This window comes from Herpailurus yagouaroundi, unplaced genomic scaffold (assembly GCF_014898765.1).
Source record: "Herpailurus yagouaroundi ecotype Mexico unplaced genomic scaffold, PumYag 185, whole genome shotgun sequence".
Taxonomy (NCBI): domain Eukaryota; kingdom Metazoa; phylum Chordata; class Mammalia; order Carnivora; family Felidae; genus Herpailurus; species Herpailurus yagouaroundi.
In genome coordinates, this window is record NW_024412416.1 from 8,933,431 (window position 1) to 8,957,128 (window position 23,698).

At 39.5% G+C, this 23,698-nt stretch overlaps 1 protein-coding gene across 2 annotated transcripts in view; it reads right to left on the reverse strand.

Moving 5' to 3' along the window:
- Window positions 1-23,698, reverse strand: part of AGBL1 (AGBL carboxypeptidase 1) — an 858,541-nt gene that overhangs the window by 415,327 nt on the left and 419,516 nt on the right. For both annotated transcript variants that reach the window (XM_040493719.1, XM_040493718.1), the window contains exons 20-21: window positions 20,814-20,945; window positions 7,684-7,860 (exon numbers count right to left, since the gene is read on the reverse strand). In XM_040493719.1, coding sequence (XP_040349653.1) covers window positions 7,684-7,860; window positions 20,814-20,945 — 309 coding nt within the window. The remainder of the gene's footprint in view (window positions 1-7,683; window positions 7,861-20,813; window positions 20,946-23,698) is intronic.

A 23,698-nucleotide genomic window follows, 5' to 3' on the forward strand; every position in this document is an offset into this window, starting at 1 on the left:
ACACACACACACACACACACACACACACACACACACACACACACACACAAGGGTAGGGAAGGCAGAGAATTTGAGACTTTATGACAAAAGCCATGGAAGATCACCTATAGCCCAAAGGAGACCAGAAGCGAGCAAACAAAAACAGAAACTGCAAAAACTAGTAACCTGCCCCATTTCTCAGTCACTGGCCTCTGGGTCACCAGAATTTGAATCTTCAGGGGCACTTAATAAAATGCAGATTTCTGGGCCATACCCCAGGTCACATGGATACGTGGTGCAAACATCTGCATCATATAAGATCCCTAGGTAATTCCTATGCTCATTAAAGTTTGAGAAATCCTATTCCTCAGATTACATTAGTGAAATTAACAGGATCCCCCCCTCCGCCCAATTCAGAGCTTAAAAAGAGTCATATTCTAATTTGAGGCTGCCCATACGATAAGGAAATGGGTTCCAAGAGAATAGTGATCCAAAATATATTCTTGAGTTGTGCTCATAGTTGGGATAGACTTTTAAATTCAAGTATGTTTCCTGTCCCGACCTCTACTCCTTGCTCTTTCTTTCCCTTCCCCCAGACTCAGGCTCACAAATTCCCCCTCTCTTTTCTAGGACCTCGCATGCAAATTGGCTATAATATGGGCTAGATTGTGTAGGAAGTTTGATAGAATAAAAGGCAGAGGAAATGTCAAGGTAATACACACAGAAGTTTCTTTGATGTAACTAAATCTATAAATATTGCTATATGGATATCGGTCTTTATAAAAGCCAAAATCTATGGCTATTTTGAGGTTTCTTTCTAGGCTTTGACCATGTGTACATCTTTTCTAGAATTGTAATTAATCAGTACCTATATCTGTGGCAACCCTGGCTGCCTATTAAAGTTAATAAAAATCACAGAGACCTGATGTCTAACCTCAACGGTTGTACTTAAGAAAGTATGAATATGACAATTATGGCTGAGGGTTGGAGTCCAAGTATCAGTACTTAAGATGAAAAAGAAAACCACCATTAAAAATTCTTGCATACAATCAATAAGAATACAAACAATAAAAGGTATTGAGTGTTTAGTATGAAAATAGTGATACACATTTTACAGGCAGTAGCTCATTCAGTCTTTACAACATTTCTATAACTAGGAACGGTGAGGAACATCACCGTTACAACCAAAAGTCATAGAAAACAGGTCACTGTCTCGAGGTCATGGCTGCTAAATGCAGAGCTCTCCTTGGAACTCTGGTACAAGTGCCCACACTACACGATAAACTACACCTCCCACATGAAGCTGTCATTCAAAACTGCTGGTATGGACATCTGTACAACTGCGTACATATGTGCGATACACACACATGCGTGGCAGAGAGAGAATATATGTGTAGACCCTGGTAGAGAGGTGATTCTGTGGCTTAGGACACTTGGGGGGAAAAGAGATGTCCTCAAATAAAGACTCAATGAGTTGTTGAGAGCAATCATTCCCTATGGGAAAAATGCGAAAAGGAGAGGAGACTTCAGGAAGTGAAGTGAGTATGGAAAGCAACATAGGAGGTTGACTAATACAAACTTAAGCTGATGTTTTACTAAAGACGAGCTGTCTGTGCTCTTCCCATTTTCCCTGCCTGATAGACAGCCACCAATACCTAGCTATTGTATTCCTCCAATTCCTCTTTGTTTACTCTGGAAAGATAAAAAAACAAAACAGCTCAGGATAAGATGGGGGGATGTGAAGGGTAGAACAGATCTCCTGACATTAGGTAATTGGTGCTAAACGCAAAATAGTTTCTCCCTAGAAAATTGGATCTACTCAGAAGGTGCCATAGAAGGTTTTTGGGGGTTTCAGAATTAAGCGAGAGCACCCTGATCTAGATGATCCAGAAGCTCCTTAGATACCCAGCGAAGGCAACCCTTTTCAAGCATGATTTTGGCAGAGACCGTGTCCAATTTTCAGTTCTAATAACATTTTCCTATTATACATGAGAAACTTGTTGCTGCAGATCTATTTGGTGACAGCCAAAAGCAGAAGCTAGTTCTCCTGTTTCCAAAGCCCAGGGATACTTTGACCGATGACATCCTATGAAGCAAAAGGCATGAGAGTAAAAGCAAAGATTCCAGTGCCAGACCTGTCTGCGTTCAAACCCTGATTCTAAAACATACTAGCTATGTGTGTGACATTGACCAAGTTACTTAGCCTCTCTAAGTGTCTCCATTTGGAAAATAAGGACGATGATGGTAATGATAATAAAACCAACTTTGCAGTATTTTGTCACATGGTAGCAAAGATGGAATAATTTAATATATGAAAAAGGCTTGACAAAGAGTAAATACCATAAATGTGTTTATTACCATTATCACTGCTTTACGGTACTATACATTATAATCCTCAAGCAGCGCTAATCAGCATTCATCATACACGGAATGTCCTTCGAATTTGGATTCCAAGATGTTCCAAGAAAATCTGAAACTTCTTATTTTCCTGTTCAGGAGGTACAAGACTGACTAGAAATTGTTTGAAGCTTCACAGCATTGGAATAAGAAGACAGAAATAAAAACTTCTTTCTGGTTCTTGGATCTGTATATTCTGTACCTCTTTGCCTGACCCAGTGTACCAGGTTGAATGGCATCTCCCCCAAATTCATTTCCTTCTCAGAACCTCAGAATGTGACCGGATTTGGAACTAGGGTTGTTGCAGGTGTAATTAGTTAAGATGATGTCATACTAGAGTATGCTGGACCCTACATCCAATATGACTGGTGTCCTTAAAAGAAGAAACCAATAATGTATAAGTTGTTGAATCACTATATTGTACACCTGATACTAATATAACATTGTATGTCAACTATACTTCAATAAGAAATAAAAAAAAATAATAAGTAATTTAAGTGAGGGAAAGATAACACAGAGACAGAGGCATACAAGCAGAGAAGGCCATACAAAGATAAAGGTAGAGAGTGGAGTGATATTTCTACGAGCCAGCAAAAAACAGAAGCTACGAGAAAGGCATGGGACAGAGTCTCCTCTGGAGCTTTAGAGAGAACATAGTATCGTTGGCACCTTGATTTCGGCTTCTAGTCTCCAACGCTGTGCAAGAATAAATTTATGGTTTTAAGCCACCAAATTTATGGAGATTTGGGATGGCAGCCACAGGAAACTAATACACCCAGCATCCCTTCTGGACCACAGTGGAGGTAGAGCAGCAGTGCAAGAGTCCCTGCACTGAGCTGTGGTCTCCCAGTCTGTGTGGGGTTACGTCCTAAAACAGCTAATGATGCAGAGTGTGAACTGGAGGACACTGGGAGCCCTGCAAGCCAAGTGAGATGACTTAATTTTTCATATGAAGTTCATCCCTCTCAAGCCATCTTCAATAGCCAAGCACTTAGTTGCAATGTTTTTGTTTCCTGATCTCAGGGTTTTTGTTTTTTTGGGTTTTTTTTTTTTTTTTTTTTTTTTTGAAATACAGTAGTAAGTTGTTTTGCAGAAGGACTTTTGGGGAGCACTCACCAGCACAACACCTGTGAGTGGTGAAAAAAGCAGAAGTGGTCAGAGTGGGAAGCTGAATCACAGTGCAATTGTGACAGAGGCCCCAGCCAATCCTACAGAGAGTTCTGGAGCTGAAATGGCCCTTTGGAGCGTTCCCAACTGGGGCTATGAGGCCAGGCCTTTGTACCCACACTCAGAACAGCTATTGGATGCAAGCTGCTCACACTAAGAAGCCAAAGCTTTGATCAAGGCTACTTCTATCAGCTGCAGACAATTTCTGGTGATGAACACAGCTGTGAGCAGCCAGGAAAATGAGTACCTTGGTCCGAAAGGGGATCCAGCAGGTGCATTGCAGCATCCCCCCCTGTATACTGGTGGAAGTCCTTCCATTGAATCATCATTTTTTATTAGAATGTGGCCATGTGAGAGTACACCTGGATTAGAATCTCCTTACTCTGAGAAAGAATCCATTAGGTGCTCTCAAATCATGTGTATAGTGACAGATTCGAGAGGACTCAACATTGCATTCTTACACATTTCCCTCTCTCACCCACACATTTTCCATTACTATCCATTTCAATGACTCTAAAAATCTCCATTTCTGGGGCGCCTGGGTGGCTCCATTGGTTAAGCATCCAACTCTTGATTTTGGCTCAGGTCATGGTCTCACAGTTCTTGGGATCAAGGCCTGCATTGGGCTTTGTGTTGACAGCATGGGGCCTGCTTGGAATTCTCTCTGTTCATCTCACTCTGTCTCTCTCTCTCAATTAATGAATAAAGTTTAAAAAATTAAAAAATTAAAATCTTCATTTGAAAGTGGCTTCTAGTCACACGTGACCATGGCAATTCCTTCTCTTTTTCTAGTGATCTATGGACAGAGAGGATAATCATCTGACTCTACATGGAAATCCCCATCCATTCGTTCAGTTATTTTTCCATTCATTTGCCAATCATCACACATATTCAACATGTACTCTATGCTAAACAAGGGATTGAGCATTACACAAATGAATTAGGTTGTACAAGGCCTTACCTGGCATGATAAGGAGCTGGACTTGCTCTGGATACAATGAAGGATTATGGGCAACACTGTGACTTGAATAGGTTTGGGTTACTGGAAAATCTTTCTGTTGGTGGCATAGCAAATGGATTGCTGCAGGGTCCATAGGACGCAGTGCGAAGTGAGGGGATTTAAATATCAGTTGAGTTACTCTTCAGACCTTAGGTGCTCACTCTGTCCTTCCTCTGATGAAGACCCGTTTTGCCCACAAGTCAGCAGCATTGCCGAAGGGCATGTGGACAGCCTGCTTGGGTGGCAGTGCTCACACTGTCCTAAGTTACAAGCAGCCGATGGGGCCCAGGCACATGTCTTTGAATGTGCAAACACACCATGTATGTGACCCCAGGCTGCAAATGCTAGGTGTGAAATACACAGCTATCCACACAGACTGGACACCTCTAAAACATGAGTCCCGAGAGTATGCCTGATTCCATTTTGGCTTTTCCCCTCCATAGCCTCAATAGTTTTGGACCAGTCCCTAATAGTTAAAGTAAATCACTCAGTGGGTGAGACTCAGAGATTATAGATCTAAATGTATAACCTAGCAGTAGAGACTATATTCCAAAGACACAAAAGCAAGAGAATTCTTTTTTTTTAAATTAACCAACTATAGATTGGAAAATAGAAGAGAAAATATCATATTAGTAATAATTATTTGAAGGTAATAGCTTATGTTCTTTAATGCCATTCCAACATAAATGTCATTGTAAGAAATGATATTTCATTTCCATACTAACAAATCAGGTACTTAGTGTGCTGGGGGAGAAATTATTGGAACTACTTTAAAGCTGCATTAACCAGAGAAACTGCAAAAATATTGATATTCTTATGAAGGAAGGAAGGAATGCCCCTCATGGGTGTATTTAAGTACCCTCCATCTTTTGGATAAATGGTAATGCTAAACAAAAAATGGAAAGATGACCTTAAAATAATAACCTCAGGACTCAACTGGGACTGAGCTTCTCAATGTACAAAAATCATTTGCAATATGTTCAGGATGGAAATTTCTATACTGCTTTATAGCTCATAGACTGCATTATATACCTCAAACAAAAATCACCAAAACTCCCAATTCTGGGCTGGCTTCCTTCCCTTGGGGTGTTCCCCCTACCCCTTTGTAAAATTATTCATCATCCTCTTACTCACTGTCTGCAATTTTGCTCAGTTATTCAACAGCATTTGTAAGGACAGAAAAACAAAGGGAAGGAGAAAACCAATCCATTCGGAGAGGTGTTTCATATAGAGGATGGGATTGTTAAAGCAAACCAGGTCTGGCACCATTAGGGCTTCCTCTAGCCAATTCCTTCTCCATCCTTTCTTACAAAGATCTCATGCAAAGGCCACGTGGACAATTTCACAGAGGAAATGCTGAGCTGGTATGTGAAAGCCACCCCACTGAGCAACTCTGTCATTCCGTGTCATTTGTAACAGCCCATGTGTTTGTTACACGGAAGATGGAGTGTTGGTAGGGGCCTGAATGTCTGAGTCATCTAGTTCTCAAACAGCAACTCCAGAGGTTTGAGTTTCTAGTTGATTTATCATGAATGGCACTGATACTTATCTGACTGGAAGCTGTTAGCCTGAATTGCTACTCGGAGAAACAAAGTCAATGAAAGTCACCACTCCAATAGATCTGTGAAGGATGCATGGAGTCCTCCTTTAAATAAGTGTCTGGCCCCTATCCATCAAAGGGCACACAACTAGAGGGATACAAGTCTATATCCTTAAGTCCTTAGAGTCAATAATACTCCAGGCTTATTTTTCCCAATCATATAGGTTTTGAATGCCAAGGGACTGAACATAGTCCTGATGATACAACCTTCAGATGCACTCATGTCTACATTCTCTTTTGGCCTTTACAAAAACTCTTGTGCAGTAGGGAGGAAAAGAATCCTTATGAATATTAACATTTGATATATGAAACATACACAGGTTCGTAGAGGTATGTAGCTTGCAACACTGCTGATAAGTGGGAAAGTGAGGTCTTGTGATGCCTAATCCCATGCCCCTCCAATGATCTCACTCTTATTTTTCTACATCGACATTAATTGGGGTAAACTGGATTAATTCAATCTAATAATTTATTAACTCAATAACTGAACAATTTATTTTGAGCAACTGTTTGGACTGATTGGCTATTTAACAGAATTAATAGGTTAGAATGGGTGGTTCAGTAGCCCTGTGTCAAAAAAAAAAAAAAAGAAAAAAGTCTTTGGCCAGGTGGGAAGTTAGGTAATATTCATCACCTGTCACTCCCTGTCTTCCCTGAGAGCTACCAGATTTCCACAAGCACAGGACCATGTAGGCGCCAAGTGCTTCCTGGCTGTTCCAGGATAATATCAAAGCCAATGTAATGAGATTTAATGTTGGTAAGGTCCAGGTATCCTTGGGATTGAATAGAAGACTGTCAGCTTGCCTAACAAATTTAAAAGAATCTACTACCATGGCATTGTCGCAATGTCCCTTATTTATGCTCCTCTAGTGGGGACAGGGAAGAGCAGCTAAAGCAGGCTGCCTTAGTAGCTATCCAGCTGCTCATGCAGTTAACAGAGCTGTAGAAAAAAAAAAATGTGATTTATACGAGCCTTTCCCTTGACACTGGAGCATGAGTCCCAGATCCACTCATGTTGGGGAGATACATGTCATGAACACACTTCTGTGTGCTCTGGTGATAGCAGGGCAACAGAGAGCTGCTGATTTAGATAATCACATAAGATAGAGGCACACAATACACGGATGTAAAGGGCAATATCTATGCACCAACCTACACCCTTTATGATGCAAGGGGAACCAGTCGAGTTGTGCAAAAGGTAACAAGAGATCCCCATGCATATAACAGCGCCAGGCCGAGGTTCCATAAAAGCTGGGGGTGCATGTCTGAGGGAGGCTCCCTGCCACTTGCTGGCCAGGGCACATGATTGAGAAACCAAACCAACGGGCACGTACAAATTGCTTCCAGGATAAACACAGATTGTGCTGCCAGTGAATGCAATCATTGATTAGTTCTGCAAGATCAGGTAGCGAGGCCAGACTACCTGGAGACTTCTTCCACGTTCAGGAGAGAAAGAAGAACTGAGAGGTCTTTAACAGTGCCCCCATTACAGTACATAGCTGCTGGACAGAAAGTATGCATATGCCGGAGCCTCACATACCTGATAGGGCCCCTGGTTGCAGCCACAGTAGCTGCTCTCCATCGTGTAGCTTCTGGACACCCCCATCTCTCTCCACACCACCACCCGGGCTGTGGAGGCTCGGGATTTCTCCACGAGGAAACTGCAGCTGCTCATCGTGAATGCTGGAGCTAGCTTATCAAGGATTTTGGGAAGAGTCTACAAGAAAAAAATAAAATCATGATGAATTAGGGATATGCATCACAAAAAATAATGTCCCAACATTTATTAAGCATATCAATATATCAGACACTTAATATATGCTCCTGCAATCTTCTATCAACCCTAAGGAATGGATACCAAGGGTTTGTTGTTTTGTGCTCTCAAATGAGGAATCTGAGACTTAGAAAAGTAAGACAGAAATAGCATAAGTCCAACTACAAAGTGGTTGGAATGGGATCCAAATGTCAATCCGGCCTACTCGCAAGACCATAATCTCCCAGTTCCATGTCTCTCCATCACTGTGGACCGATGTTGTACATGTATACATTCAGCCTCACACATCACTGTGTTGAGCTCCATGGAAAGACACAGATTCCATACGGACTGAAATTTAGAGAGTGACTCCACCCAGTCTCATGGTTTTCTAGCTCCAAGAGTCAAACTAAGGACTTCTGACTTATCCCAGATATTCAAATCATTGATGATCGCTGAGGGTCACATATAAAGTTTCCTAAAATAGTACGACTGCCAAAATGAACTTGCTAGTCCCATCTTGTAAATCTCATAAATCTGAGGCTGGACCAGTTATAAAATTAAATCCATCCTCTCTGGGTTCTTATATACCACTGTTTCCTAGGGTGGAAAAGCTCTAGGCGAGACAACTTAATCTATGGTTAGAAAGCATCTGTATGTAGATCCTTGCCACTCTCTGATTGACAGAAAGGGGGCTTCTAGTCACCAGACCTCCCCACTTCGAGGACGATGACTCAAGAATTCTGGGGCGCCTGGGTGGCGCAGTCGGTTAAGCGTCCGACTTCAACCAGGTCACGATCTCACGGTCCGTGAGTTCGAGCCCCGCGTCGGGCTCTGGGCTGATGGCTCAGAGCCTGGAGCCTGTTTCCGATTCTGTGTCTCCCTCTCTCTCTGCCCCTCGCCCGTTCATGCTCTGTCTCTCTCTGTCCCAAAAATAAATAAACGTTGAAAAAAAAATTTTTTTTAAAAAGAATTCATAGCACACCAGGTCCTTGGGTTAGCAGAAATCCTGAGCCTAGATAGTCCCAAACTTTTGTGCCATTAACAAGAAGGGTTCTTTACTTCACTGCTGACAGAATACTAGCACATAGTACAAAATTATGCGTATTAGATAACAAACAGTGAAACTTCAGGCTTTGGACAAATTGCAAGGAGAAGGAAGTGTTCTTTCCTCAGAACGAGAATACAAATTAAGAGTACTTTTAAAGAAATGCAATTTTGTTTATTTCTAGAACACTGAGCAAATCTCTTAATAACCTGGGTTCTTACTGTCCCCATGCTTAACATAACTTAATCATATTAATATAAAGATTAATACAAGTATTAATTATATTATAAATTACCTATGATATATGTATATGTTAACATAATTATTCATATAATTTAGTATGATCGTTAAGTTCCCAACATAGCCTGCAGACCTACAGCATCATTTGGACAAGGGAAATGAGCTGTTATGTCCTCACTTGAGTTTCTATAATTGTCCCCTAATTGATTTCATCTACCCACTTTTGTCCCTCTCTCCCAGTGATTCCTTCACCCCATTCTTCTCCTTCACAATGTCATCGCAATCACAGTAAAATTAATTTTCATGTAATTAGCTGTTTATTTTCTATCTCCTCTGCAGCTCAGAAGTTCCATAAGGGCAGGTCTGTGTCTTGTTCACAGGAAAATCTCTGCACACCAAGCTGGGTGCTCATAGGGGGCACTCCATAATTATTTGCTGAAATAAATAGAATCTGCTAGTCCAGACCCTTAGGGGACTGCTTAAATATATCTCACACACACATGCGCGCGCGCGCACACACACACACACACACACACACACACACAAAATCTCTCTCTCTCTCTCTGTCTATATATATATATATATATATACACATATATATATACACACACTATATTTATACATACATACACTATATGTATTATTTATATGCTATGTAAACAATTTATTTTGTTTTATGTATTACATAAAATATTTATGACATATACATAGCAACTAAAATGATTGAAAATACTTGAAAATGGTCTCAATTTATCAATATTTTACCTTGCTATAAAAAGTTTAATTGGACATTATTTAAATGATCTCTTTTTTCTTACTTAAGTGAACCTGGTTTTCTTAGCTCATATAGCCCATACCCAAATGACCACATGTTCCATTTAATGGCGTGTATCTCAGAAAGCTTTACAAGCTATGATCCCCTTGTTGGAGCCTGGAGAATAAGGGGTTTACAAGGTGCAGTTGGAGCATGTCTGTTACATACCCACAGCAAGAGTTTAGCCATTAAATAATGGACTCCAAAACTACTACAGCATTGGTAATAAAGTCCTGAACCCATTTCCCTTTTGATCTCACATAAATAGATCTATGTCAGAGAAATGAAGATAATTATAGTGTTAGTATTTGGAGAATGTCTTGTTTTGTTTTGTAAATGAATTAAGATATAGATAAACACTGCATGTGAATGGAGCCAGTGGACCCTTTTTGTGATGCTTTCAGGGATCTCCCAGCTCCAGTGGAAAAAGACTTGGGACCTTCAACTCTTTCTCTCCCACTTGCTCTGTGCCCTTAAACTTAATCTCGGTTTCCAAAAGTTGAAAATTATAATAGTTTGTTTTGGTTTGGCTCCCTCCCTCTCTAACTTTTTTTTCTTTATTTTTTCCTTTTTTTCCCCTTTTTTTTCCCTTTCCCTTCCCCATGGTCTTCTGTTAAGTTTCTCAGGATCCACCTAAGAGTGAAAACATATGGTATCTGTCTTTCTCTGTATGACTTATTTCACTTAGCATACATAACACTAGAGACTCTTAAAAACTGAGAACAATCTGAGGGTTGATGGAGGGTGGGAGGGAGAGGAGGGGGGTGATGGGTATTAAGGAAGGCACCTGTTGGGATGAGCACTGGGTGTTGTATGGAAACCAATTTGACAAAAAATTTCATATTTAAAAAAAAAGAGAATTATAATAGCTGCCTTTTCACTCAACACTTGCTATGTATTTTACATGCATTAGTTCAATTAATTATGAGTCTTTGACATAAATTCTGTTATTATCTCATAACATAGAGGCTGGATGAGTAACTTTTCAATGGTCACACAGCTAGTAAGGACAAATCCAGAAGTCAACTCAGATATCCTAATTCAGATCACATGAGCTTAGTGTAACCACTGTAGGACAGAACTTCTTCAGTAGGTATTATAATTCCATAGGCACGTAAAGAAATACAAGGAATGAATGACATAATATACATACACAGCATGGTCCAGGAGCTGGCATTTAGCATGGTCTCAACACAAACTTAGCAGGGACTTAAAGACTAGACAAGAAACAGCCCCGAGAATGAGTATTCTGCATCCCCGTAGACACTGAATCCCATTTGTCTTGGAGCAGCTGGGTCTGGAGCACCTCAGCTGATGGGGGAAGAGGTGGTCCTGAATCATTAATTCTGGTTTTGGGGAACATTGTAAAAGCTTGAGCTGCATTTCAATTCATCTGCTTTCTGCTGACTCTTCCAAGTCCTGCCTGGTTTCCCAAATTCACAGAAGATAGAACTTTCAAAGATATGCTGACTATGAACCCACTAGACAGCTCCTAGCTCCCAGCTCATTTCCAGGGAGAAGCCCTCTGTGGGGTGCCGGTTCCCCATGATCACCTCTACAGAACTCAGACGTCTTCTCTTTTCTCTGACTTAAGCATGTGGCAAGGGCATAGCTGGGACAAGGAGTCAAAAGTATGAATTCTAGATTCACACTACACGATTTGACATGGAGAAGGTCATTTAAGTCCACTAACCCTCATTTTTGCCATCACAGAAGGGGGAGGGGTAAGAATAGCTTCTACCTTGAATGAAGCGGTAAAGTCAAGAGAAGCCTCAGTAACCATGCAGTGTTGTTACTATGCTCTTCAGAGGTTTAGAGGAAAGGAAGGGTCACTCTGCTCCAATATTCAAACTTCCATGATTGGAAAAAAAAAACAAAACCAGCTTTTAAAACCTCTCTTTACCTTGTATATTTCCCTTCTCTTAACTTAGATAATCCCCGCCTACCAAGTGTCCAACAAGGACTTATTGCCTCTTCATTCTGCAGAGTAGTTTGACTCAGGTTTTTGTTTCTGTCTCATAGAACACATGCTTTAGAAGATCACTAAGGTCAGAATCTGAGGTGTGGTGTGGTGCTGAGTCACCTGGGTCCTAATCCCAGCTCTTGCTAACTATATGACCTTTAGACATTTTACCGCATCTCTGCAACCTCCCTTCCTCATATATGAAAGGGGATGCTATTAAAAGTACCTATTCATTTCACAAACATTGGTTAAGCATATTCTATTGCCATGCACCATTCTAGAAGATGCAGTAGTTGGGAAGATTAAATGAATGAACGTATACAGGGTGCTTTGAACAGTGCCTGGCACATGCTCATTACTGTAGAAGTAGTATCCACAGTTGTTATCTTTGCCACTCCTCAAAACTGGAAATTTATGAGGAAGACCAAGGCCAGGAAATGTCACTAACAAGAGACACTTCCCAGGCAGGACTGCCAAAGAACTGATTCCATCCACCTCTCCTCAGTTCACTGTGATCCACAATAGGCAGTTAAAATTCTTTAAGGCTCAAGTTTTAATTGTCACAGAATTCATGTCATTCTATTTCTTCATACTTCTTTTTTATTTTAAGTTTATTTATTTTGAGAGAGGGAAAGAGAAAGAGAGAGAGAACATAAGGAGGGGACGGGCAGAGACAGAAGGACAGAGAGAATCCCAAGCAGGCTCCACACTGACAGCACAGAGCCCGATGCTGGGCTCAAACTCATGAACCATGAAATCGTGACCTGAGCTGAAGTCAGACACTCAAGCAACTGAGCCACCCAGGCGCCCCAATAAATTTTTACTTTTAAAAACACACATTATTGATATCAACTTTATTGAAGTAAGTGAACAGTTTGATGATTTTTAGGAAATGTATATAGTTTTAATTGCTTATTTATTTTTGAGAGAGAGAGACAGAGACAGAGCATGAACTGGGGAAGGGCAGAGAGAGAGACACACACACAGAATTGGAGGCAGGCTCCAGGCTCCAAGGTGTCAGCACAGAACCCCATGCAGGGCTCAAACTCACCAACTGCGAGATCATGACCTGAGCCGAAGTCAGACGTTTAATCAACTGAGCCACCTAGGCACCCCTAGGAAATGCATATATTTTGCAGTCCTCACCACAGTCCAGCTTGGGAACACTTTCATCACTGTACAAACATGTCCTTCATGCTCACTTCCAGTCAGTCCTGCCCTAGGCAACCCCTGATCTGCTTTTTAACACTATAATGTTTGCTTTTTTCAGAAATTTCATACAAATTAAACCATACATCTTGTGTTAGTTTCCGACTTCTTTTTTAAGTGTATGTTGTTGCATGCATCAGTAGTTTGTCCCTTTTCATTGGTGGATAAGTTTGCATTGTATGAACATACTGTGTCTGAAGATTCCATGTTCTGTGTATCCATTCACAAGTTGGCGGACATGTTTGCATTGTTACCAGTTTGGGGATATTGTGTAATGGTACTTCTATGAGAAGTCCATAGTCCACATACTATGAGAAGTATGTCCATTTTTGTGGGCAAGTGTTTTCACTTCTCTTGGGTGGATACAGAGGAATGACATTGCTAGGCTGTGCATTAAAAGTGTGCTTCACTTTGAAGAAACTGTCAAAGTGTTTTCCAAATTGGGCACACCATTTTACACTTCCACCAATAATAAATGAGGATTCCAGTTTCTGAACACCTTTTCCCAACACTTGATATTTTGTCTTTTTTATTATAACCATTCTAGTGATTGTGTGGCGTTATCCCATTATCATTTTAATTTACAATTACCTGATGAATGATAATATTGTTAATATTAACCATGCATACATTGTTTTTGTTGACATAGTCAAGAACAATTTTTGGGTTTTTTTATGTGTGTGTTTATTTTCTTATTATTGACTTGTAAAAAATTGCATATTCTGGATATATGTCTGTTATCAGTTACATGATTGGCAACTATTTTTCCCAGTGTATGGTTGGTCTTCCACTTATAAGGGGACTTTTAAAGAGTAAAATTCTTTAAGTTTGACAAAGCTCAATTTATCAACTTTTTGTTTTATAGTTTGTGTTTTGTGGGGTTCTATGGAAGATAGCTTTGACTAATCAAAGCAGACAAAATACAAAGATTTTCTAGTAGGTTGCATTCTGTAAGTTTTATTGTTTTGTCCTTACATTTAGGTGTAGGATCTATTTTAAGTTACATTTTGTGTATGGTGTTAAGTAAATATCTAAATTCATATTTTGCCTTGTGGCTACCCAATTGCCTCAGCACTGTCTGATAGATAGTCTGTCCTTCCTCCCTGCTGTACTGAAGTGCTTTGACATCTTTGCAGGAAATCAATTGCTATAAATGTGTGAGTATTTCTGTGTGTATTTATTTTCCCTCTATTCTGTTCTACTGATCTATGGGTCTATCCTGATGCCAACACCAGACGTTCATGATGACTGTAGCTTTTTAGTTTTGAAATTTAAAGTCTTCAAATCATGTAGAGTAAATCCTGTAACTTTTTTCTTCTCTTTTAAAGTTTCTTTGGCTATTCAGACTCTTCTGTATTTCCACATAAGTCATAAGATTATCTTCTCAATATCAACAAAAAAGCCTCCTAAGATTTTGATAGGAAATGTACTGACTCTATAGAAAAATTTGGGGAGAGTGGCCATCTGATGATCATTGAGTTTTCCAATCCATGAGCGTGGTACACTTCTCCATTTGTTCAGGTCACCTCTAATTCCTCTAAACAATGTTTTGTGGTTTTCAGTGTACACACAATGCACTTTTTATTTAATTTCTTTCTGTTTTTAAACTTTTAAAGTTTATTTATTTATTTTTGAGAGATGGCGGAGAAAGTAGGGTAGGGGTAGTGAGAGAGGGAGAGAGAGAATCCCAAGCAGGCTCCACACTGTAAGCACAGAGTCCGACGCAGGGCTCGAACTCATGAACAGTGAGATCATGATGTGAACCAAAATAAAGAGTCAGACGCCTAACTGACTGAGCTACCTAGGCGCCCCTGTTTAATTTACTTCTAATTGACTTAATCTTTTAGAAACTATTGCAAATGGATTTTTTCCTTAATTTCATCTCTGGATTACTCATTGCTAGTATATAGAAATAGCATGAATTTTATCATTGATCATGCATTTTGTTACCTTGCTAAACTTGCATATTAACTCCAGTACTTTATTTTGTAAAATTCTTAGAATATTCTACCTATGATACTATACTTTTGAGTAAAAGCAGTTCTTTTTTTTTCCCCAATATACTTCTCTTTACGGAAGAACTAAAAGGCAACCAACAGAATGGGAGAAGATATTTGCAAATGACATATCAGATAAAGGGTTAGTATTCCAAATCTATAAAGAACTTATCAAACTCAACACCCAAAAATCAAATAATCCAGTGAAGAAATGGGCAAAGGACATGAATAGATACTTCTCCAAAGAAGACATCCAGATGGTCAACTGACACGTGAAAAAATGCTCAACATCACTCATCATCAGGGAAATACAAATCAAAACCACAATGAGATATCCCCTGACACCTGTCAGAATGGCTAACATTAACAACTCAGGCAACAGCAGATGTTGGCAAGGATGCGGAGAAAGAGGATCTCTTTTGCATTGTTGGTGGGAATGCAAGCTGGTGCAGCCACTCTAGAAAACAGTATGGAGGTTCCTCAAAAAACTAAAAATAGAACTACCCTACGACCCACCAATTGCACTACTAGGTATTTACCCAAGGGATACAGGAGTGCTGTTTGGAAGGGATACATGCACCCCAATGTTTATAGTAGCACTATCAACAATAGCCAAAGTGTGGAAAGAGCCCAAATGTCCATTGATGGATGAATGGATAAAGAAGATGTGGTATATATATACAATGGAGTATGACTTGGCAATCAAAAAGAATGAAATCTTGCCATTTGCAACTACGTGGATGGAACTGGAGGGTATTATGCTAAGTGACATTAGTCAGAGAAAGACAAAAATCATATGACTTCACTCATATGAGGACTTAAAGAGACAAAACAGATGAACATAAGGGAAAGGAAGCAAAAATAATATAAAAACAGGGAGTGGGACAAAGCATAAGAGACTCATAAATATGGAGAACAAACTGAGGGCTAAGGGAGGGGTTATGGGAGGGGGGGATGGGCTAAATGGGCAAGGGGTATTAAGGAATATACTCCTGAAATCATTGTTGCACTATACACTAATTTGGCTGTAAATTTAAAAACTAAAATTAAAATATATATATTAAAAAAAATATGTGTGTGTGTGTGTGTATATATATATACACACACACACTTCTCTTTACTATTTTTGTCTTATTGTACTAGTTAGAATACATAGTAAAATGTTGAACAGAAATGGTGAGAGCAAATATTCTTGCCTTATTCCTGATCTTCCAGAAAGGGCATTTAATCTTTCAGCATTAGGCATGATGGTAACTACAGGACTTTTTCTTTTTTTTATGCTCAATTTCAAGTTGAAGAATTCCCTTTCTATTCCTTGTCTATTGTAAGATTCTGTTTTGAATGGATGTTTAATTTTTTCAAATGTTTTTCTCCACATCACTGAGATAATGATGTAGTTTTGCATTGTTTATTTACAGGGAATAGAACAGTATTTGATTTTTTAAGGTGAACTAACCTTGCATTCACGAGCTAAACCCCACATTATCACAGTGAATGATGATTTTTATATGCTTCTGGATTTGACTTGTTAATATTTTGTGAAGGATTTTGGATAGATGTTTGCTGACAGATGTTGACTTTCCTTGTGACATCTTTTCTGGCTTTGGAGTCAAAATAGTAGAGCTCTCATAAAACGAGTTGAGAAGTCTTTTTCCGCTATCTTTGAAAACTAATTTGTTAATAATTATTACTATTTATATCTTAGGAGTTTAACAGAAGTCACCAACAAACCCATTGGGGCCATATTTTATTTGTGCGGAGATTTTTAATCAGTAATATAATTTATTTACTTAAAATAGGCCCTATCAGATTTTACATGTCTTCTTTAGTTAGTTTTGGTAATTTTTGTCCTAAAAATTTATCCATTTATTGGCATGTGATTGTTGATAATACTCTTTTACATTTTGGAACGTATGTTGCGATGCCCCATTTCATTCCTGATTTTGGTAACTTGTGTCTTCTTTCATGAATCTAACTAAAGGATTATCATTTTGTTGACTATTCAAGAAACCACACATGTATTCATGGATCCTCTACCCATTGTATGTTTTCTATTTCATTCACTTCCATTTCGGTTTTTTCTTTCTTTTTTTTTCTTATTCTTGCCTTGAGTTTGATTGGCTCTTATTTTTCTTCGTTCCAGAGGTGAAAGATTAAATTACCAATTTTAGATCGCTCCACATTTCTAATATAAGCATTTAAAGCTACAACTTTTTGGGGTGCCTGAGTGGCTGTCAGTTAAGCATCCTACTTTGGCTCAGGTCATGATTTCATGGTTTGTGAGTTCAAGCCCTGCTCTGTGCTGATAGCTCAGAGCCTGAAGCCTGCTTCAGATTCTGTCTCCCTCTCTCTCTCTGCCCCTCCCCTGCTCACACTCTGTCTCTCTCAAAAATAAATAAACATAAAAAAAAAAACCTACAACTTTTAATTTTTTTAATTTTTTTAAATGTTTTTATTATTTATTTCTGAGACAGAGAGAGACAGAGTGTGAGCAGGGGAGAGGCAGAGACAAGGAGACACAGAATCTGAAGCAGGCTCCAGGCTCTGAGCTGTCAGCACAGAGCCGGATGCGGGGCTTGAACTCACGGACTGTGAGATCATGACCTGAGCCGAAGTCAGATGCTTATCCGACTGAGCCACCCAGGTGCCTCCAACTTTTTCTCTAAGCACTAGTTTAGTTGCATACCAGAAATTTTGATATGCTGTGTTTCTGTTTTTATTCAGTTTAGGACATATCCTTATTTCCCTTCTGATTTCTTCTTTGGCCCATGAGTTATTTTGGAGTATATTGTTTAATTTCCTCATATCCCAAGAGACCCTAGAATCTTACAAAAGTTGATTTATAATTTAATTCTGCCATGGTAAGTGAACATACCTGGATGGTTTCAGTGCTTTAAAAATATATTGAGACTTGTTTCATAGGCTAGCATATGGTCTACCTAGGATAATTTTGATGTGTACTCAAAAACAATGTATATTTTTCTGTTTTAAGAATTGTTACATATGTTATCAATCAGATCAGAAAATTACTAATTTTCTGTTTGATTGCTCTATTTCTTACTGAGAAAAGAGTACTAAAATATCCAACTATTATCTTTGGATTTTTAAATTTCTTCTCTCAATTCTGTTAATTTTTGCTTATATGTTGGGGTATATACATTCACTTTCATTCATTATATTTTCCTGGTTAATTATTCTATTCAGTATTATGCTGTTTATACTATACTGCAGATCTCTAAGGCTACTGAATTTTCTTCAATTTTTTTTCTCCATAATTTAAATTTAGTAATTTTGGATTGACCTTCAAGTTTAGTGATTGATTCTCCTGCCATCACATATCTGCTGAATGATCCCATCCAGTGAAATTTTCACTTTGGTTGTGGAACTTCTCAGTACCAGAATTAATTTCTTTCCTTCCTTCCTCCCTCCCTTTCTCACTGTCTCCCGCCCTTTCTCCTGTCCCTTCCTCCCTCCCTCCCTCCCTCCCTCCCTCCCTTCCTTCCTTCTTTCCTTCCTTCCTTCCTTCCTTCCTTCCTTCCTTCCAGATTCTAATTCTGTATCAAAATCCCCATTATTGGGGCGCCTGGGTGGCGCAGTCAGTTAAGCGTCCGACTTCAGCCAGGTCACGATCTCGCGGTCCGGGAGTTCGAGCCCCGCGTCGGGCTCTGGGCTGATGGCTCAGAGCCTGGAGCCTGTTTCCGATTCTGTGTCTCCCTCTCTCTCTGCCCCTCCCCCGTTCATGCTCTGTCTCTCTCTGTCCCAAAAATAAATAAACGTTGAAAATCCTCATTATTGTGGTTGGGACTTAGAGTAAAAGGAAACTAAAGATAACTCGTTGGTTCTGCTCTAATCATTTTGGGGAACTATCTACTGATCAGTAGTACTCATGTTTCTAGAGGACATGGAGGGAGAGAGTGAAGAGAAACTAAGGGAGAAGGGGAGTTATTTTGAGGTGAAATAGTAGTTTGGTGGATTTTGATCTCTTTTAGTACTCATTAACCCAGGGAATAAAGCTATTTTTTATAGTAAATTCATATATCCAGAATAATAAAGAATTTGGAAGAGGTAGGTACCATGATAATTGTGATGTTGTGATTTATTGTAGAAAATATGTTTTTGTTCTTCATCCCCAGTCCTTGACATGGAGCTCCTAAAACCCCTGTAAATTCTTAAGTGATAAGAGCATTAGAAGCATCTTTTGTTCTAATGAGGTGATTCTGGGTGAGGTCCTGGATCAGGCTATCCCCACTCCTTTAGAGTGGGGAGAGGGGCTGGAAATAAGTTAATAATTGATCACAACTACATTAAGAAGTCTCCATAAAATCCCAACAGTATGGGGTTCAGAAAGCTTCCAAGTTGGTGAACACATCCACATACCAAGAGGATGATACCCTCCCCCTAACTCCACAGGAACAGAAGACCTTGTACGTGGGACCCTCCCAGTCCTCACCCTATGTATCTCTTATCTATCTGGCTAACATCCATGTCCTTTATCAGACCCTTTACCAAACTGGTAAATATAAGTTTAAGTGCTTCCCTGAGTTCTGTGAGCCACTCTAGAAAATAACTGAATCCAATGCAGGGGGGAAGATCATGGATCCCTCCAACTCATAGCTAAGTCAGACAGAAGTTGTGGGTAACCCGGGAATGACTCCTTGTGATCGACATCTGAAGTAGGAAGCAGTCTTGTGGGATGAGTCCTTAACCTGAGGGATGTGACGCTGTCTCTGGGTAGGGTTAAATTGTAAAACACCCAGTTGGTGTCTCAGAAGTGTCTGGTGGGGTGAAATCGCCACATATCTGGTGACCAGAAGTGTCAGAAATGAAGTGTCCCATGTGAAAGTAAAGGAGAAAGACAGAGGAGAACTGTAGTTCTTCCAATTCAATAATTTTTCTTCTTTTTCCATTTACATTTGAAACAAAGGCCAGTTTTTATTTTGTGTTTGGACAATGTTGCCTCATCTCCTTCTATCCTGATTCCCTTTATGCTGACAGGAAGAAGTCCTTTGTTCTTTACCCCTCCTTAACTTCCTCTTTAGTTCAGTGGAGGAAGAGTTGAGCTCTATCCACTGGAACCCAGAAAAAAAAAGAATTAGCTACTTATAGATAAAATATATCCACTATACAGGAGTAGTGGATCACTGCTCTGCTTTTCAGAGCGTGTTCACACAGGGCATGTGGATGGTCTAATGTCTTGCATTTTTGCATTCCTTCATACTAATTTAAGATCCTTTTGTATTCAGCATCATTTTGCTGCTCTCATAAACATGAAACAGAGGCAGTATTTTCATTGTCCCCACTTCCCAGGTGACAAATGGTGGTTCAGAGAGGTGATGTTAATGACTCCTCGGCACACAGTTAATAACTATAAAGCCAGGCATTAAAATGAGGTTTCCTGTCTCCGATTCTCATGCCCTTTGCACTGTATCATATCATATAGAAAACAAAGCAGAGCCACCAGGTAGTATAGCCATTATGCATCGAAAGTGTAGAGGGGTTACACATGCCTCCAACCTGCTTGTATTATAACCCTAGAGTTAAAATAATCAAAATGCTTATTTAGGGGGAAAAAATGGGTGGAGCGTGTGTCTCAAAGGCAAGAATGTGGACACAAAATGTTTTGTGTCATTCTCCCCAGTGACTTACCCTGTAGCCGACATCTTCCAAGACAGTAGATGTGCCCATAGCGGACTCTGCTTGCCACAAGGTCTCCTTGATGCTACAACCATAAAGGAATACATTCTTCTTTTGAGAGTGGCCATGAAAATCACAGAAGACCTACAATGGCCAAAGCGGGGGAAAATCTAGGTCAGTTATACTGGCCTTTTAAATCTTTTAAGTGTTAACTTTCTCAGGTAGAATACTGTTTACATAGCAGAACCAGTCACATGAGGATCATTGAGTGATTTTGGCAAGAGCTGTATTGGTAAAGCCCACCACTAGACCTGTAAATAAATCCATTTGAGAACTTCCAGCCCTGGCTATGCTGTCTCAGACCCAAAGAACCACCCAGTTTACCTGGATGATTCTCATGCAGTATCATTAGAAATAATACATAGTTTTTTTTTAAGACACTAAGTTTTGGAGCACTTGTTATCCCACAAAAGCTGACTGCTACAATAAGTTGTATTCTTAATTTGAATATTTATTCCCACGTATAGGAACACTTCTTTAACACCCATCCTATCACAGTATCAGACCTCAGTATGAACTCCCATGATGGTTTCCAGACCCCATATGTGCCTCCTCCTGATCCAGGAACTAAAAAGGTCAATCATCTGCCGTCCACCCACCTACATACAATGGTGGAGTGAGGAAACATTACTCCCAATAAACACTCATGTTTGAAAGGGGATGAGTAGGATGGGCACAGCAGTCACTTGTTTGTAACAATTCTGAAATAATAATGAACAGACACTATGAGGTTCCTGTATGCTGTAGTATAATTTAATGAAATTAATGAAATGTTTCCTCCCTGAAACCAGAAATGGACTTGGCGTTGACCATCAGTTGTACTTGATACAATGGAGAAGAGAGAAAAATAAATCTAAGAGAAAAAAATAAAAGGTGTAATATTTAAAAGGAGTAAATAGCGGCGTCTTTATTTTCCTACATAAAGATTGTAAAATGTAGACTATCAAAAATCCGTATGTGCATACAAAATCACAGGTTAGAATGTCAGTATCTAAGAGTCAAGTCCACTTACATACACTATCAGTATAAAAATCTAAATTTAAAAATAGTATTGGGGTGCCTGAATGACTTATTCATTTAAGCCTCTGACTCTTGATTTCAGCTCAGGTCTTGATCTCAGGGTCACGAGTTCAAGCCCCACATTGGGTTCTGCACTGGGCATGAAGCCTGCTTGAAAAACTATCACTAAGGGGCACCTGGCTGGCTCAGTCGGTGGAACATGCGACTCTTGATCTCGGGGTTGTAACTTAGAGCTCCACATTGGGTGTAGAGATTATTTAAAAAGAAAGTCTTTAAAAATAGTACTTAAAATAGCATCAAAGCACCAAATTCATAAAAATAGCTTTAAAGATGTGTAAGACACATTGTTGAGAAAACTGAAAATTTTCCATCTCAGCGAATGTATGTATACAGGTCTAATTCAATCTCAGTCAAAACCCACAAAAGGTGTTTTGTTTTGTTTTGGTTTGGTTTAGTTTGTTTTGGTTTGTGTTGGTTTTTTTTATTTTGTGGAAACCTACAAGCTAATCCCAAACCAAAATAGAAGTGCAAAGAGCCAAGAATGATTGAGGCAGTCTCAATAAATGAAAAAACTGGACAAATTATGTAAATATATCAAAACTTATTTTGAAGTTATAGTATTTCGTACACAGTATTATTGATAAAAGAATACACAAGTCAATCAGTGGAGAAAAACAGATATTCCAGAAAGGGACTCCCATATATGGTCGCTTGACTTATGATGAAGTTGATACTCTAGCACAGTGGAGAAATGATGGCCTGGGAAGACTTATGGTCCAGTGTAAACAGTGTAGAAAATAAAAATAAATGTGTATCCCTACCTCATAATATGTTAAAAAATAAATTCTACACATGTGGCAAATCTTAATATGAGATATGAAATAATACAGCTACCTGGGGTAACCACATAGGCTACCATGTACAACCTTGGAGTTGAAATACAGTTTTTTTGAGGACTCAAACAAGGAATACACCTAAATTGAAATATTTAAAATTATATATAGTCCATTAAGCACTTCTGTTCATATGAAAGGGGTGCCTGGGTGGCTCAGTCAGCTGAGCATCTGGGCTCAGGTCATGATCTCGCAGTTTGGGAGTTCAAGCTCTGCACTGGGCTCTGTGCTGAGAGCTCAGAGCCTGCAACCTGCTTGGATTCTGTGTCTCCCCATCTCTGCCCCTCCCCCCACCCCTCTCTCTCAAAACAATGAATAAACATTAAAAAAAATTTTTAAATAAAATAAATAAATATGCTATGGAAAACGTGAAAAGGCAAACCAAAAAGTGAAATAACCTATTTGCAAAAAATATATCTGGCACACACATGCATTTCTGTACATCAACAAGAAGAAGAGGCAACTCAATTTTTTTAAATGGGAAAAACTCAGGCGCTTGGATGGTTCAGTTGGTTAAAAGCATTGTACTTAGGCTCTGGTCATTATCTCACAGGTCGCAGGTCTGAGCCCTGATTGGGCTCTGCTGACAAAGCCTAGCTCCTGCTTCAGATTCTGTGTCTCCCTCTCATTCTGCCCTTCCCCTGCTCATGCTCTGTCTCTCTCTCAAAAATGAATAAATGTAAAAAAATTAAAAACTGGGCGAAAATCTTCAATTGACATTTCACAAGACAAAATGTCCAAATGGCTATTAAGCAAATGAAAGTGCCCTCAGCTGTATTAATATCAAGAAAATATAATTTACATATCACAATGAGATGCCACTGCTTCTAAGGGGTTTTCAGGACTGCTAATATCATGAAGACAGACAACGTTAAGTGGTGACCATGATATGGAAGAAGTAGAACGCTCAAACCCAGTTTGCGG